The sequence below is a fragment of the Bactrocera neohumeralis genome, chromosome 3 (genome assembly GCF_024586455.1).
Source record: "Bactrocera neohumeralis isolate Rockhampton chromosome 3, APGP_CSIRO_Bneo_wtdbg2-racon-allhic-juicebox.fasta_v2, whole genome shotgun sequence".
NCBI lineage: Eukaryota > Metazoa > Arthropoda > Insecta > Diptera > Tephritidae > Bactrocera > Bactrocera neohumeralis.
In genome coordinates, this window is record NC_065920.1 from 45,340,765 (window position 1) to 45,358,220 (window position 17,456).

The 17,456-nt window shown below is 39.8% G+C and overlaps 1 protein-coding gene and 1 long non-coding RNA gene across 2 annotated transcripts in view; both read right to left on the reverse strand.

Moving 5' to 3' along the window:
* The window catches only part of LOC126752725 (uncharacterized), a 216,222-nt gene that overhangs the window by 54,979 nt on the left and 143,787 nt on the right, over positions 1–17,456 (reverse strand). The window lies entirely within an intron of this gene.
* Positions 1–17,456, reverse strand: part of LOC126752717 (lachesin) — a 241,696-nt gene that overhangs the window by 23,656 nt on the left and 200,584 nt on the right. The window contains exon 10 of the mRNA XM_050463694.1: positions 7,183–7,539. Within this exon, the coding sequence (XP_050319651.1) occupies positions 7,183–7,539 (357 nt within the window). The remainder of the gene's footprint in view (positions 1–7,182; positions 7,540–17,456) is intronic.

The following is a 17,456-nucleotide window of genomic DNA, read 5'->3' on the forward strand; positions in this document are numbered from 1 at the left end:
GTATCTATTTATTGGAAAACTGCAGAGGTGATTATATTCAATAAACCTGTTAAGCCAGCGCATTACATTACTTCGTATCAGTCCATATCTCTCCTGCCAATACTTTGAAAGCTTTTAGAAAAACTGCTTGCTGTGCGTCTTGACAACATAATTAAACAGGGGAATCTGATAACGGTGCATCAGTTTAGCTTTTGCAAAAATCACTCCAGTATTGACGAAAAAAGTTTGCTTTGCCGTTTTCCCCGACGTTTCTAAAGCATTTGATAAAGCTTGCCATGGTGGGCTCCTAAACAAAATTAAGATGCTTTACCAAAAAAATATTAGAATATTCCAAAATCATAGCTTTCGGACTACTTTTTCGAATTAAACATGGAGTTATCCACTCTGATTTAAAGGAGATAAAAACTGGTGTTCTTCAGGGAAGTGTGTTAGGAGCCATCCTTTACCTACTCTTTACATGTGGTTTATCAAACGATGACAATTGTATTACAGCAACATTTGCAGATTATACTACGCTTTTGTCTGTCGCAAAACACAAACTGCATCAATTGCAAGAGCATTTAAATAAAATATTTGAATGGACAGCTAAAAGGCGAATAAAATTAAACGAAACTAAATCAGTACATATTGATTTCACATATAATAACACTAGATACGAGTATATGCCTCTGTACTTAAACGGTGTGCAAATACCATATCACAATATTGCGAAATACCTAGGCATGACCCTGGACACAAAACTTAGATGGACTGCACATGTTAAAAAGAAAAAAGAACAAGTAAGGAAGGGCTAAGTTCGGGTGTCACCGAACATTTTATACTCTCGCATGGTAAAGTGATAATCGAGATTTCATTATCCGTCATTTACATATTTTTCAAATACCGTATTTGTGTAAAGTTTTATTCCGCTATCATCATTGGTTCCTAATGTTTATACTCGTATTATACAAAGAAGGCATCAGATGGAATTCAAAATAGCGTTATATTGGAAGAAGGCGTGGTTGTGAACCGATTTCAGCCATATTTCGTACATGTCATCAGGGTGTTAAGAAAACATTATATACCGAATTTCATTGAAATCGGTCTAGTAGCTCCTGAGATATGCTTCTTGGTCCATAAGTGGGCTGCGCCACGCCCATTTTCAATTTTTAAAAAAAGCCTGGGGGCAGCTTCCTTCTGCCACTTCTTCCGTAAAATTTAGTGTTTCTGACGTTTTTTGTTAGTCGGTTAACGCACTTTTAGTGATTTTGAACATAACCTTTGTATGGGAGGTGGGCGTGGTTATTATCCGATTTCTTCCATTTTTGAACTGTATATGGAAATACCTGAAGAAAACAACTCTGTAGAGTTTGGTTGACATAGCTATAATAGTTTCCGAGATATGTACAAAAAACTTAGTAGGGGGCGGGGTCACGCCCACTTTTCCAAAAAAATTACGTCCAAATATGTCCCTCCCTAATGCGATCCTTTGTGCCAAATTTCACTTTAATATCTTTATTTATGGCTTAGTTATGACACTTTATAGGTTTTCGGTTCGGATTTTGCCCATCTTCGAACTTAACCTTCTTATGGAGCCAAGGAATACGTGTACCAAGTTTCATCATGATATCTCAATTTTTACTCAAGTTACAGCTTGCACGGACGGACGGACAGACGGACGGACAGACAGACATCCGGATTTCGACTCTACTCGTCGCCCTGATCACTTTGGTATATATAACCCTATATCTGACTCTTTTAGTTTTAGGACTTACAAACAACCGTTATGTGAACAAAACTATAATACTCTCGTTAGCAACATTGTTGCGAGAGTATAAAAATTAGAAATAAAATTCAGAAACATGTATTGGCTATTGGGTAGAAACTCTCCCCTATCCATATACTTGTAAAAAAAAATTCTTGTCTACAAGCAGGTGTTCGGACCATTTTGGACTTATGGGATACAACTTTGGGGTTGCTCAAGCCCTAGCGCTGTTGTACAAATCCAGCGATTTCAAAACAAAGTTTTAAGATGCGCCGTCAATGCGCCTTGATATGTTCGCAGTCACGATCTTGAACGCGATCTCGGAATTGACTCTGTTGCCTCATCAATCAGCAAATATGCAAAGTCTTGTATGGAAAGACTTTCTGACCACGTAAACACTGAAGCGAGGGCTCGAAGTAAATGGAAAGTATCACCTTATACAGTAGCCAGACCCTCTGCAATTTGTACGTAGAGCACTATTAATTATTTTGTTTTATACAAAGCAAAACAAATTGTTCGTTACTTTATTTTATGTTAACTAGTTACAATGGCAATAAAATAAAAGAAAAATGTTTGCTTTTGAATCCCAAAGCTTATGGGTTTTATCACCTCTAGAATTGAGACAAATTGATAAAACCTTTAAAAATGCGTATGGTCTAACGATAGAAGTTTTAAATTATCTAGTTTCTTCAGAAAACCTTATTTGACTTTTGCATCGATTGGAGAGAGTTTAAAGAAACTTTTTTTATTAACGGGTCAATAGATAATGTGTTTAGAATACAAATTAGAGATAAAACTCTGTTTAATGCCATTTAGAGACAAAAGTTTGTGCTTGGAGTTCTGCTAGTCAGAACAGCTCAACTGCAAGTGTCCTTTTCGTCGTTAGATAAGTTAAAAGGTTTAGCAATACTTGAGTAAAGAGCATAAAGCATTTGCAACAGATAGAGAACTAATTAAGAATAATTATTCCTACCGCCTTCAAAAGTTACTGAACGCTTTCTAACATAGCTTTCCTGAAGCTCAAAATTTCTTACAAAAATAATCAAAGTGCATACTTTGCTATTGTTTGTTGGAGCTCGATAGAACTTGGTAAATGCCTTGAGCAAGTTTTCAAGTATGGATATTCATCTTTTACATTATGACATACCATATCATGACCAGGAAACTATGCTCTCTGAGTTTCTTTAAAGTACCTCACATATTGACGAATATATAATAAAACAAAAAAAAAAAAAAACACTGGTTGCTTATTTAGTGTGAGGTATAATCGATACAATTAAGTTCTGAATATAATATCATTTAAATGGTGTCCACGACTTCTTATGGTGAACTTTAGATGAACTAAATTTTCGAGTACTTTTCCACTAATTCTACTCGTGTCATTAGTACGTTCAATATTGACTTCTAAAGCTTGAAGAAGTCTGGTTTATTACTAAAGACTAATGACTTCAAATAACCCCTCAAGAAATAGTTTAAGGGGTCAGTAGGGTAACCTTTTTTGAAAAAAAAAAAAAAATTTTTGCATTTTCTGTTCCCTTATACCCTTAGAATTAATGTAGAAACCCACTTTATCATTGGAAGGTTTCGAAAAAGGTCCAAAAAAAATAAATAGGGGTATGTCAATTTTTCAACGTTAATGTCCATCTTTGTATACTTTTTCAGTACCTTTCAGACCGGACATGATTCCGGTCGAACTACTCAACCGACTTGCTTAATTTTTTTTAAATGTTCACAAAACGCCTGGCTTTCATCCTTATATTTTTTATAATTTATTGACAATGTTATGTAAAAAATATGGGAAAAAATTAAATAAAAAACGTTAATTACTTTTTTATTTAACATTTTTTCATGATTCTAGTAGGGACGATAACAATTCACGTACTTTTTAAGAATAAATTGAGTTTTTGTATTTCAGATGATCCAAACATGAGAAATCGTGTCCGCAGTGAAAAAACGCATCTCATTCAACCAGCCATTTCTCCGACAGATGTCATCAAAAAATTCCGAGAAAATTTGTTTATATAGTCCACGATATACCTCATGATATGTGAAAAAGTTCTGTTGTATAATAAAAATTTCTATGAAAAAAATGTCAAAAAAAACAGGCCAGATTACCCTACTGACCCGTTGTTAAATCACAAATTCTTGGAGGCCATTAAATGTTACAATTTCTAGAAATAAAATCAATGTGCAGTATGGCATGTAGCCTAGTCTTGTTGGAACTAGGCAACACAACTTCTACCAATTGTGGTCATAAAATTTTTGTTATCATTGGTTTGAGACATTCATGAGAACGTCTTGGAATCGACAAATTGCGTTCTTCAGCAACTCTTGCCCGAACGGTAGCAAAATTTTTTTTACTTCCACGTTGCATTGTCGTATTGGCACTTGAATATTATGTAAAGCTAGCGAGCAAAAGTTTGCAAGTTGGAGAACGATTATTAATCTAAATAATAATTAAAATGATGACGTCATTGAATTTCAATTTATTTACAGTAGAATTAAAGAATCAGTTTGAATCTAGTATTGCTATATATGGAAATATGTAGTTAGTCGATCTCCCCCATTTACACATTGTAAAATACGAACGTTTTCAAACTTCTGGAGACGGTGCTGAATGTATTTGTGCTGACCAAATTTGATTGATATAGGCAAATTTTATAAAATCTGATGAATCGGTTGTAAAGGAGATATATGATCTAGTTGACTGATCTGGCCATTTCAGACAATGATCAATAGAATATTAGTGTATGCCTACGTATAAAATTTTATTCGGATATCTCAAAAACGTACAAACAAATTTTTATAATCACTATAAAACTTCGCCTTAAAATCGCAGGCTCGGAACTGGTTTTAGACCCATAGTCTCTTGGGCAAAGTATTTCAGAATGATCCGTAAAATATTTTCCAAATACGCGTGTTTTTCGTTTTTTGGCTTTCTGTAAATCGATCCACTTTAATGTACAGTAGCGGACAGTGAAATCCGGACAACCTGTGGGTTTGTATTTAAAACACGATTGTAACCGAGAAATGTAATTTTCTGCCGAAAGGATTCTTTCACATAAATTTGTTCTTTGTACACGTTTTATAACAACTTTTAGTTTTTTTCAATAGTTTCAAAGTTTATTTCGTGCTCGTGCTTCGTCAAAGCTTAAATATGCCAAGATTAAACAAAAAATTTCCGAATTGCAAAAAAGTAATATTTTGATTTTGCGAAAAGAAAATCCTACTATGGCCTTGGGCAACTAACCTAACAGAAGGAACCGTCAATGGGACTAAGTATCAGGAGATACCTGAGACAATACCTTTAATACCTTCAATGGAAAACCATTTTTCACGAGCGGATGTCCTTATTTTTCAGGATGACTCCGCGCCCTGCCATACGTGCCAAAATAGTAAGTATCGATTTTTTTTTTGTACAACTAGAGTTTATTACTACAATTTTAATTACAAATTTTATACTTGTCCTTTTTTCTTTCTTTAAGATGAAGAATTACATATGTATCAAAAATCGGGGTTGCGACTTTGGAGTGGCCAGGTAACAGTCCGGATCTCAATCCCATTGAGAACCTTTGGTATATAATGAAGGCTCAGGTATCACAGAAGACATAAAATAATTTAGCATCATTGGATGAAATTCTCCAAGAAGCGTGGTATAACGATATTGGAGAAGGAACAATAAAAAACATGATAAATTCAATGCCCTAGCGAATAAAAGCCGTTATAAAAAGCAAAGGAGGTTTGACAAAATACTAAACAGAGTGGTTTTGTATAGATTAATGTTTTCTTTAACTAAAACTATAGAATCATTTCTTTAATGGTACAATATCTAAAATATCTAAAAATAATAAAGAAAATAAAATTTTTATAAGTGCAATCCACAACATTGACTTTTTTACGCTTAATACTAATGTACTAAATATATATTATTGTTTTAAAAAATAAAACAATAAAAAACATTAAATTCAATACCCGAAAATAAAACCATTATAAAAAGCAAAGGAGGTTTGAAAAAATACTAAACAGAGTGGTTTTGTATAGATTAATGTTTCCTTTATCTAAAACTAGAAAATCATTTCTCTAATGTGAATAAAAAAAAATTATCACTAAGCCATTTTTTTTGTACATTTAAGGCTTTATTGTATAAAACCGGTCCAAAGGTGGTTTCCTTTATTCCTTCAAAAAGCAATGCTTAATTAACACACGAAATGGTTTATGATCCATTTTTTTGTAAACTAAGACAAGTTGCTTTACAAAAATTCTAGATTTCTTTAATACCTAATAGAAATTATATAGATTATAGGGTTTCGATTAATGTATGTGTCACTGTAAAGGCATGTCTTGGAATTAAAAAAGTTTCCCGATCCGATTTCGCTCATAAGTACAAAACAGATCTCTATCAAATATTTTGTTGGGCTAATGTTGACACAAATGTCACATCGATACGATCATATTTTGACCCTAGTATAAATATATATATATCTTCTTCTTACAAAGGGACAAGATCTTTAATCATATCCTTAAGGTCCTTGGTGACATTTGGCAGCACAGCTTTACTTAATGTCATCGTTCATGCGCGTTCTGCGTCGAAACAGTTATTCACACAACTAACTGGTTTTTGAGTTTTGCACTCGAACACATTTGAAAATTGAAACTGACTGTTGGAAAATTAACTTCATGTGGGCGCTGAAGTGCATAAGAGGTAAAGATGCTGCACTCTTGCCACACTAATGTCACTTGACTGCTGTTGCCACTGCTGTTGCTGCAATACCATGGGGATGTCAGACAACATCGTTGCGTTACTCGCATTGTGGTACATCACGACAAACAATAACTATACTTGGTGAGCTTAGGTAGGGTTGCACCGGTGCCGTGTGTGCGTTACGTCAAAATGCCGAATGGACCGTATGAATGCAGCGCGCATTCAGTTAGAAAGTCAGTCACCAAAGCAATGGCGCGCGGCAGTGCAATACTGCAACGGTGCAACGAAGCATTCAGCCACCAAATTACGTCAATGACGTTGTCGAGTGGTGCATGCAACATCATACGCTTGCATACACCTACCATTCACTACACGAACTGAGAAGATTTACAGGCATCTTCGAGATTTCAAGTATGGAATGTTAAGCTTCACAACAGTGCGCCGAGTTCAAATACCCAAGCTGTTGTTAAAATGTGTGTAGTGTAGTTTCATAAAAGTCACACATACACACACTCACCCAAAGCGCTACAAACCGATTGGTGTGCATTTTAGCAGTTCAACGCTTGACTTCACGCTCACTTCCCAGCCACGCTCTTGTTCACCGGGCCACTTACGAACGGCATGTGCCCGAGCGTCGGCACAATTCACCTCACCAAACACCGTAAGTACCTAATATATGTCTGTCTGTAAGATGGTATCCCGCAGTACAACAAATTTTCCTATTTTTTGAACTTACCTTCCGCTCCGTTTGTCAGGCCGCTATTCAAGCTGATGATGTTGCCGTTGCCATTACCATTGTTGTTGTTGTTGCTATTCGCATTACCGTTACCTAGGGCAACGATTGCAGCATCGCCCAGCGCTCCGTTGCTGCTGAGCGTGTTGGCACTGCCAAAGAAGGCACCGCCAGTGCCACTCAGACCGGTGTAGATGTCATTTTCCTGCATTTGATTTGTGACGTGATGGGTCTCCTTGGCGCGCACCACTTCGTTGAGTCCTTTGTTCTGATGGTTCGTTGGCGGTTTGCGGCGCGGCTTCGGCGTGGTGTAAACGTAAGGTGTTGGCGTTGTTGTCGGTTTGGGCGGTAAACGCAGTTCTGCAACAAATAGTGTAAATTAAAATTATTTCTTATTTTCCTTCTGCGGGCTACTTTGGTAATAATTTATTATATTTTTTACAGTTGTAAGCACAGTGAGTTAATTGCAGTCGAAATCATGTAGAAATTTGAAAAATTTTAAAGCTAAAACGAGAAGAAATGTTAACTTCGGTGGCACCGAAGCTACAATACCCGGCAAAGGCCTCTCAGTGGTTTATATCCAATGAAAAATGTTTTGCTTCTTCTTTCTTGTCACGTTGTTTGATGTAAACAACCTTCGAGTCAATATTGAATAAGGAAAAATTATGTGTTCGAAATATCTTTATCTTGATTTTGACTGGTAGTTTGTACTGCAGCTATATGCTATAGTGGCCCAATGGTAACAATTGGTGTGAACGTTGTAGCGTTGCCTTTGACAAAAGGCTTTGCCAATTATTATCATCATTTTGGTCGGTCAGTTTGTATGTCTGTGTTATAGTGATCAGTTATCGGCGCTTCCGACAAATGAACAGATTCTTAGGAAAAAAGGATGTGTGTGAAATTTCAGATCAATATCTCAATCTAAGAAAAACCAATATAACTCGTCATCCAAGTAGAGGTACCTTTTTCAATAGCGTTTTTTTGGGCAGATAACTTGTGAGTCGTGTCAAGCTGTCATGTTAATTTTGTTCAGTGTTGTTTGGTATTTCATCGTATATCGATCGCTTACAAATCGCAGAACTTTATTACGAAAATTGTCTTTCTGTAAAGAATGTCTTTTGCGCACTTCGCTCAACTTATGGTCAACAATAATCGGAGATATTAAAATGAAAGCGTACAAAATACAGCTTGTGCAAAAACTTAAGCCACTCTACCTTCCCAAGCGACATCGCGTCGCTCTATGGGCTTTTAAAAAGTTTCAAGAAGATTCGACGTTTTCAAACCAAATTTTGTTCAGCGAAAAGGACCATTTCTGGCTCAATGGGTAATTAAGCAAAACTGAGGTATTTGGGGTTCGGAGCTACTTCGAAGCTTCAAGCTGCCATTCCAATGAACAAAAATATTGTTTCCAAAAGTTTAAAATATAATTAATAAGAATACAGTGAAGTATTTACTTCTTAGTTAGCGTCGTTAACAGACTAAGGACTTTAATTTGTGTCTGCATTTTGTAGTAAAGATTGGTGAATGCAACCTCCGTTACAGACAAAATGCCATGTTCAGGAAATCCGAACTTAATCCTAATGAGAATATTTCCACATGCACAAGTGAGTCCCAAGTAAGTACCATTAAAGAACTCGCTAAATCTGATAAAATTGCAAAGTTTTTTCCTATTGTATCCCAATTCCTTTAAATTGGAACCTTCGGAGCCGTGGAAGATACTCTATCTCAACTGGCTTGGGTTGGGTTAGATTTCGTGGTAGGGCTGATATTTGCTTCCAAGGTGGGGTTCCAAAGCATAAGACTTCAAAGTTGATTCCTAAAACTCCTAAATATGGACCACCATACGAAACGCTTTCGCGGATATTTCCTATGAATTTGTTAAGGCGGTTAATATTAATCCAAGAAACTTCGACAGTTTCGCCAAAAGGGTGTCCACCGAGAGGTTTCGACTCAGTCTGACGAAAGCTGGACAGCTGAAATGAAAGTGTCTACATGATTATATCTCGCCTTCTTCCATACAGTTTTAGCAAATTGCGTCGTCATTGGTAACGAGATGAACCTTGCTCAGAGCATGTAGATCAGAGGACCTCTTGACTTCCACTTTGGGCCATAAGGATTTCCAAGCCGCACAAATTTTGGTTGTTGACTATATATATTCAACGCTAGAGCAGCGGAGCACCAATTCGTTGAAATTGCGGTAAGAGTGCCCTTCTTAGCAGGCGCAACAGATTTGCAATTTCCAGCTTCTGTTATCAAAGTGAAAGCATAGTTCTTTGAAGTAAGCTGCATTTGGGCGTAGTACATTTACTTAATCTTGACGCCTGGCTGAGCACTCAAAAAAGTAATGTTCTAACGTTTCGTATTATGCCTGTATTGGTTAATCAAGCTTTTGTGGTGAGATCTCAGGGAAAAAAGCCTCATATTGACACTTGTCCCATTAGTAAATTTTCTTTTTCCTAAAAGTGGACGTTCTTGGAGGATGGACTCATGTGTAGAAGTTCGCGCAAGTGAGCAAAGTCCTCTGATCGCCATTCACTTGGGAGTGGCAAGGAACGATTCTCTAACATATGGCTCAAGCAGCTCACGACTTCGGGTCTTTTACCAATTATCCTCTGTTTGAAGACGAGCTAAAGTGAAAAGACGAAACATCCCCTCAACAGGGTTGTGGGCAGGGTTTGGGACCCGCCACGTAAAAAACAGTACCAATGAAAACTAAACGACAGCCTCGGATGAGAGACTCCCCTTTTGATGACGTCCACGGCAAACGAAATAAGGACTACGATTTGGGGGCATGCACTTGGAATGTTGGGAAGGTGCCGCTGCCCAGCTGGTTGATGTCCTCGTGAAAATAAAGGCTGACATCACCGCCTTCCAAGAAATGCGATGGACGGGACAAGGACTGAGACGAGTAGGTCCTTGTGACATTTACTATAGTGGCTATATAAAGAAGCGCAAGTTTGGTGTGGAAATCGTGGTGGGAGAGAGACTCCGTCGCCGAATACTGTCATTCACCCCGGTGAATGAACGTCTAGCCACAATCCGCATCAAAGCGAAGTTCTTCAACACATCGTTGATCTGAGGCCACGCCCCGACGGAAGAAACGGACGATGTGACCAAACATGCCTTCTATGAGCGCTTGGAGCGCAGCTATGAGAGCTGCCCTCGCCACGCTATCAAAATTTGATAGATATCATTGGCCTCAACACCCGCGCCGTTAGTTCTGCTTTCTCCAGACTGGACAAGGAAGCAAAGCAAATGAGTCTGGCAGTGAACGAGGGCAAAACGAAATATCTCCTGTCATAAAACAAACAGTCGTCGTACTCGCGACTTGGCTCTCAATCAGAATGTGGTTTAACGTGCGTATCTGCCTAAGGAGGCTCAAATCCACGGTGTTTTCTATTACTAGAAACACACAGATCAAAACAATGCGTTGATCAGCGCCCCAAAGCATGAGTGCGTGCACCCGCATCATACTCTGGAGAACCAAAGCATGAGTGCTGGCATATACACTTACACTTTGGTTCCAAATTGAAAGGGTGGGACTCCCTTTCCACCTTGGTCGGGTTCGAGGCCCATCTAAAACCTCTGCCGTACTCTGGGTCTGGCACCCGGCCGCAGTGCGACTCCACATTGGACTAATGTCCTTCCTGCATTTAGGTTTAAACCACAGCCACCACGAATCTCCCCAAAGGGCCAAACCCAATGAGCAGACTGAAGTGAACTTCAGGGGCGGCTGCTCCCCGTGGTACCATGTTTTAGTCTTTGGTGTGACCTGTAGCCCAAGCTTGCGCTTAAGCTACTGCCAGTCGAGCCCCCAAGAATTCCAAGGAACTCTTAAGAGCGTGTCACTGTTGACAACTGTCAATGTGTTTTACGTGGGATCCTGCTTATGAAAAGCTTAACTCCACGGTGCTCAAAAGCACAACGGATCAATACAATGCGTCGATCAGCGCCCTGAAAATTGGGTAAGGATTTTCAGTACCAATTGGCAGTGCGGTAAGGACACACTAACCACCTTGGTAGGGCTCGAGGCCCATCTAAAACCTCTGCCGTACTTTGGGTCCGGCACCCGGTTGTAATGCAATTCCACATTCCACTTCCCGCGATTTGGGTTTTAATCACAACCACCACGAATCTCCACAAAGGGCCAAGCCCAGTGAGCAGATTGAAGTTACCTCCAAGAGCTACTGCTCCCCGTGGTACCAGGTTAAAGTCTTTGGTATTGACCTTGTAGCCGAAACTACGACCAGTTGAGCCTCCATACAGCCCTGGACGGGTGGCCAGGATTTTAGTCAGCCTCTTACGACAGGCATGCCTTACCGCGGGTATATTCGGTTTCCCCTCGAACCCGGAGGGGTCCCTTGCTGAATGGCAGAGAATGCACAACGCCAGGAGAAGGCGAAACCGATTCCCCAATCGATGACGATGGAGCAGACATCCCATTGCCCGACCATGAAGAAGTTCGAATAGCAATTACCCGCCTGAAGAACAACAAAGCGGCGGGGGCCGATGGATTACCGGCCGAGCTATTCAAACACGGCGGCGAAGAACTGATAAGGAGCATGAATCAGCTTCTTTGTAAAATATGGTCGGACGAAAGCATGCCCAACGATTGGAATTTAAGTGTGCTATGCCCAATACATTAAAAAGGAGACCCCACAATCTGCGCCAACTACCGTGGGATTAGCCTCCTCAACATCGCATATAAGGTTCTATCGAGCGTATTGTGTGAAAGATTAAAGCCCACCGTCAACAAACTGATTGGACCTTATCAGTGTGGCTTCAGACCTGGAAAATCAACAACCGACCAGATATTCACCATGCGCCAAATCTTGGAAAAGACCCTTGAAAGGAAAATCGACACACCCCACCTCTTCGTCGATATCTAAGCTGCTTTTCGCAGCAGAAAAAGAATTCTGAATTTGGTACCCCCGCAAAACTAATACGGCTGTGTAAACTGACGTTGAGTAACACGAAAAGCTCCGTCAGGATCGGGAAGGACCTCTCCGAGCCGTTCGATACCAAACGAGGTTTCAGACAAGGTGACTCCCTATCGTGCGACTTCTTCAACCTGCTTCTGGAGAAAATAGTTCGAGCTGCAGAACTAAATAGAGAAGGTACCATCTTCTATAAGAGTGTACAACTGCTGGCGTATGCCGACGATATTGATATCATCGGCCTCAACACCCGCGCCGTTAGTTCTGCTTTCTCCAGGCTGGACAAGGAAGCACAGAAAATGGGTCTGGCGGTGAACGAGGGCAAGACGAAATATCTCCTGTCATCAAACAAACAGTCGTCGCATTCGCGACTTGGCTCTCACGTCACTGTTGACAGTCATAACTTTGAAGTCGTAGATAATAATATGTAATACGTATGCAGGATAACTCTTGCCAACAGGTGCTACTTCGGACTGAGTAAGCAATTGAGAAGTGAAGTCCTCTCTCGACGAACAAAAACCAAACTCTATAAGTCATTCATTATTCCCGTCCTGCAATACGGTGCAGAGGCTTGGACGGTGACAACAACTCATGAGTCGACGTTGCGAGTTTTCGAGAGAAAGGTTCTGCGAAAGATTTGTGGTCCTTTGCGTGTTGGCCCCGGCGAATATCGCATTCGATGGAACGATGATCTGAATGAGATATACGACGACATTGACATAGTTCAGCGAATTAAAAGACAGCAGCTTCGCTGGCTAGGTCATATTGTACGAAAACACTCCTGCTCTGAAAGTATTCAACCCAGTGCCCGCTTGGGGAATCAGAGGAAAAGAAAACCTCCGCTCCGTTGGATGGACCAGGAAGAGAAAGATTTCGCTTGAAATATCCAATTGGCGCCACGTATTGAAAAGAAGAAACGACTGGCGCGCTAGTTTTAACTCGGCTATAATACATACTCCACTTTCATGGTGCTGTTTAGTCATGAGCAGTTTATTAAAACCGAGCTTCTGGGCCCAAAAATTTGCCTATGTGTAATGTTTAATGGAACTGTCAGAGAAATTGTGGAATCGAACGTCGTTAGCGCAGGCTTTACCTTGGTTCAAAGGACGGTGCATTATAAGGAAAAGGTGCTTGCGTAAAGCATATAATAACGTACCACAGCAGGCAGACTTTTTGCTTCAATATGAATTTCATCAATATTTCGTAGAATTATTCGGAAAACCCGCTTTACCGCAAACTATAATTTCGCATTTCAAGCCAGTTCGCCCAATTATTGGCAGACAGTTTTATTGCCTCGCAGCGTAGCTATGGTACATATGTAAGTACAATGGTAACCGTGAGCCGTGAGCTTGACTTCTATGGTTCTTATTTCTTCCTTCCTGCCTTTCGTGCTTGCCTCAGTGGTTGCGGTCGTTTTATTGCATTTCTGTGAGTCATGTGGTTTTTCGGCTTCAGTCATTTTGTGGAAATGTTATTTCCTGCGCGTTGGTGGCAGGTTAAAAAGCAATCGCACCGCAGCTTGGCACGACATGGCTCCCCGCTGCAGGTGATTGCAGTTGCATTGCTTGAAGCGAAATCACCGCAAGCCGAGGAAATTTTCACCGTCACCAGCATTCTATTATTATTATATGGAATAAGAAGATTATTTTTACGTGCACCCATATGTACATATTTCTGTGTGGATTAGTGTGCGTGGGTGTTTGCGCGCGATGGCGATGAATTGACGGAGAACGATTTGAGCAACTGACAAATGTGAAAATTTCCGGTTGAGCTGTTAAGAAGTTGTTGCTGCATACTTCAATGTGCACTCACAGTACACAGACGTACCAACACTCACATATACAGATGACAGTTTAAAGTTGGTTTAACTTAAAATCTAAGCGCTCCAAATTGAAATTGAATTAAATTTGAAAGATAAATGATTAAAGTGTGATAACACTTAGAAGAATTTTTGATATTACGTGCGTTCTAAAGTAAAAAGGACTTAAACAAAAAACAGAGCAAATGGTTTTTTTCGGCAAAATCAATTTATTTTATTCAAAATAGTCTCCTTCTTCTTCAATACAGCTTTTTGCACGGTCCAAAAGCATGTCGAACCATGTCGGCCAGTATGCCGGCGCAAGCCTTTTGAATGGCCTCTACGTCTGCATAATGCTTTCCTTTCATGGACAAATGCATTTTTCCGAAAAGGAAGAAGTCGCACGGTGCCCTATCAAGCAAATATTTCCGGTGATCACGGATTTTGATTAGCCCACATGTTGATCGTCATTTATGTCCTTACGACCACTTTGAAAACGTTGAAACCACTCGTGCATTCTGCTACGGAATAGGCAATCATCGCCATAAACTTGTTTCATCAATTGAAATGTTTCGGTAAAAGTTTTACCAATTTTAAAACAAAATTTAATGTTGGCTCTTTGTTCCAAGCTCATTTCCGCACCGATAACACAAACATACTGACACTTAAAACGCAATAACTTCACTTCCAATCAATGAAATGTCATGAAATTTTCACTGGACAATCGATAAAGATAGCAATTTATAACGCACCAGTCGACAGGGCGCCACCATGGGGCGCTAGATTCAAAAAGTTTTGTTTACTTTGGAACGCACCTTGTAAATGTTAAAAATCTAGTAAAAACAATAAATTATTTTTCCAATGGATGGTTTTATAAACTGTAAATATATATAATATAAGTGCGATCTGGTTACACTATATGGTGTTAGAAAGATAAGATCTTGTACTAGAAAAGATTCTCAAACAGTTTTGTGATTGCTTGACTCAGTGTTTTGAGACCATACATCAAAAATGGATATTAGCAAATAAAAAGTAAGCCATATTTCTCAGTTTCGCACCTTCGATAAAAGTGAAAATGAAAGCCAGTCATGTACGTAAGTATTGTTTCGTTTGCTCAGGTGCTAAATATTATTCGAAAGCCGTTTAAAAATGCCGTTAAATGAAAATGACAAAAGGAAGCTCGATGTAGTCATGAAAAAATCGCTACATTTCATGAACGGACCTTTTATGAAAAGTAATTTACGACAACGTCAAACAAACCCGTCGTGGTCGAATCGTGGCGTACCGGGACAAACGATCTTTCCAGTGATTATTGCCAAAGAGCAGAGCCGCAACAAAATTCTCAAATTTCTTAGCAGCAGCTTCTGTGGATAGGACAAATAAGTATTGTTGGCAACATACAAGACTATCGACCGGTCAGTCATCAACTAAGACGCGTCAAATTGTACCACTTTGTGCCGTTACAGGATATCTCCCTATGATCCGAACCCGGCGAAACAGATTCCTGGGCCTACCATTAGATAAGTTCGATGAAAAATTCACCTTAATAGAGACTTGTGAAAATCGACTGTCCCAGTTTTTGTCCAATGGGGACGAGAATTTCTAGAGATATGGCATTTTAATTTAATGGTACCTTCAAATTTGCAACAACTTATCATACAAAAAGGTTCTTCGGATACTTATAACTAATAATGATTTGTTTTAGTAGACCTTATATTTTAAAAATATGTCTCTGCACTCTAATACCGTCACTTTAGCTGTTCTCAATTTACATGAAAAAATGTAAGTTTGCTTTGTTTAATTCTTTCGTTTGTCATGATTTTGACAGAGCAGTACAGCGCAAGTTCTGAAATTCCGGAATAGAATACAGCAAAAACCTATAAAATGTTATCTTCCTCCAATTATTCAATTCATAAGAAGTGATCGTTTAATACTTTAGGATATCGCCCGATCCCTTCGTCTTTGAAAGCGTTAAGTGCAGCAATGGAGTTCAGTGAGAGCTCTAATACAACTGTGATGTACCTGTAGTAAATTGAGACCTGAATCTTTCGTGTAATGCTCTAGAAATTTTTTAGAGCTAAAAAGTTGAAGCCACCTTGTTATCTTTACCTTTCTTAATTTTAATAAACTACCGCTGCAAAAGTTTTATGTGCGAAACGCGTTTACACTCATCTAGAAGAACATTGTCTGTGGACAAAATCGCGGACTACATCTACTGTTACTTTATAGGCATCTCCTTAGACTTTTGTCTTACAAGGGCTCGAAAACGAAATTCATGCATTATAAAGTATCTAAATCTTCGCTGACCACCAGAAACTGTCCATATTATTATTGTTATTGAGAAATTTGCTGTTTCGCGGCTGCCACGCCTTTTTCGCGCCTATAATGTTATCAGGCATAGTAAAAAACTTGTGTGAGACAAAAAAACTTTAGAAAAATGGTTTTCTTCCTCTGAAGCTTTTCCCTCGTTACCTTACCTCCTTCCTTTGAAGTTGGTCGCCTTGTCGTGGCGAAGGGGCTTAAGTAAGAGTAAAGTATGCATCCCAAAGGAAACGCACTCTAATCTTACGAACTAAGAGGGACACTTCATAATTCCCACAATAGTGATATGGATGAATAAACCCTAGGTTTTACGCTCATCTCCTATTGTGGAAGTATGAGGACACCCGAACCAACACCACCCTAAGCCAAGGTGTCGAGGTACCCATGCCGAGGGCTGAATGGTCAGCGGGGGGTAATAAATAGCTGATCGCGAACGGTCCCCTCCGATGCCCGGGCGAGGTCGGAGGTATAAAGGCCTTCTCTCCGCATACCGGCTCTGCGGACGAGTGACTACCCTTTCCGGACTACTCGTGGGACCAAACATGAACGCAAACAATACAAAAACAACAACAACACCAACTACAACAACCAAATTGACGACAACAGCAACGACTAAGGACATGAGCTATCGGAATCCTATAACGGAATCCGATGAGGACGAACTACTTGCCTCCAGCCAGGAGACGAGTAAGAGTACTACCGAACATACCAAACAAAGTATACCGGTAGATACAGCAGTGAAAACCACAGAGGTAAGGGACGAAGCGTCCACCTCCAAGGCTGCCATGAGCACCAACCAAAGTGCACTGGCGGCTAAAAGTGAGAACAAAAAGAAGCGCAGGAAATCTCAAAATCAGCTGAGGAAAAACCGGTACCAATCTATCGGAGAGGAATATGAAGGCTACCTGAAAAGAAGCAATCACAACCTCAAGTAGAGAACAAACTAGAGTGCACTTCTCAAAAGAGAAATCGCTCCATCACAGAGGTACCGGAACTCAGCCCAAAAACCAGGCGGAGTGAAGGAGAACACAGCAGCACAACAACGGCAAGGCATTTCTGCGATGTAGCCAGGGATAGCCTGCAAGTGGCCATTATAGATGGAAATTCCTCCTCCCGGGCACAATACAGGAGAGATGGTGGAGATCGACGTCAGATTGTCGAGTATGGTGCTAAGCTATGTACTCGACAATCCTGCGGGTCCTCACCCGGAGTTTGACTCC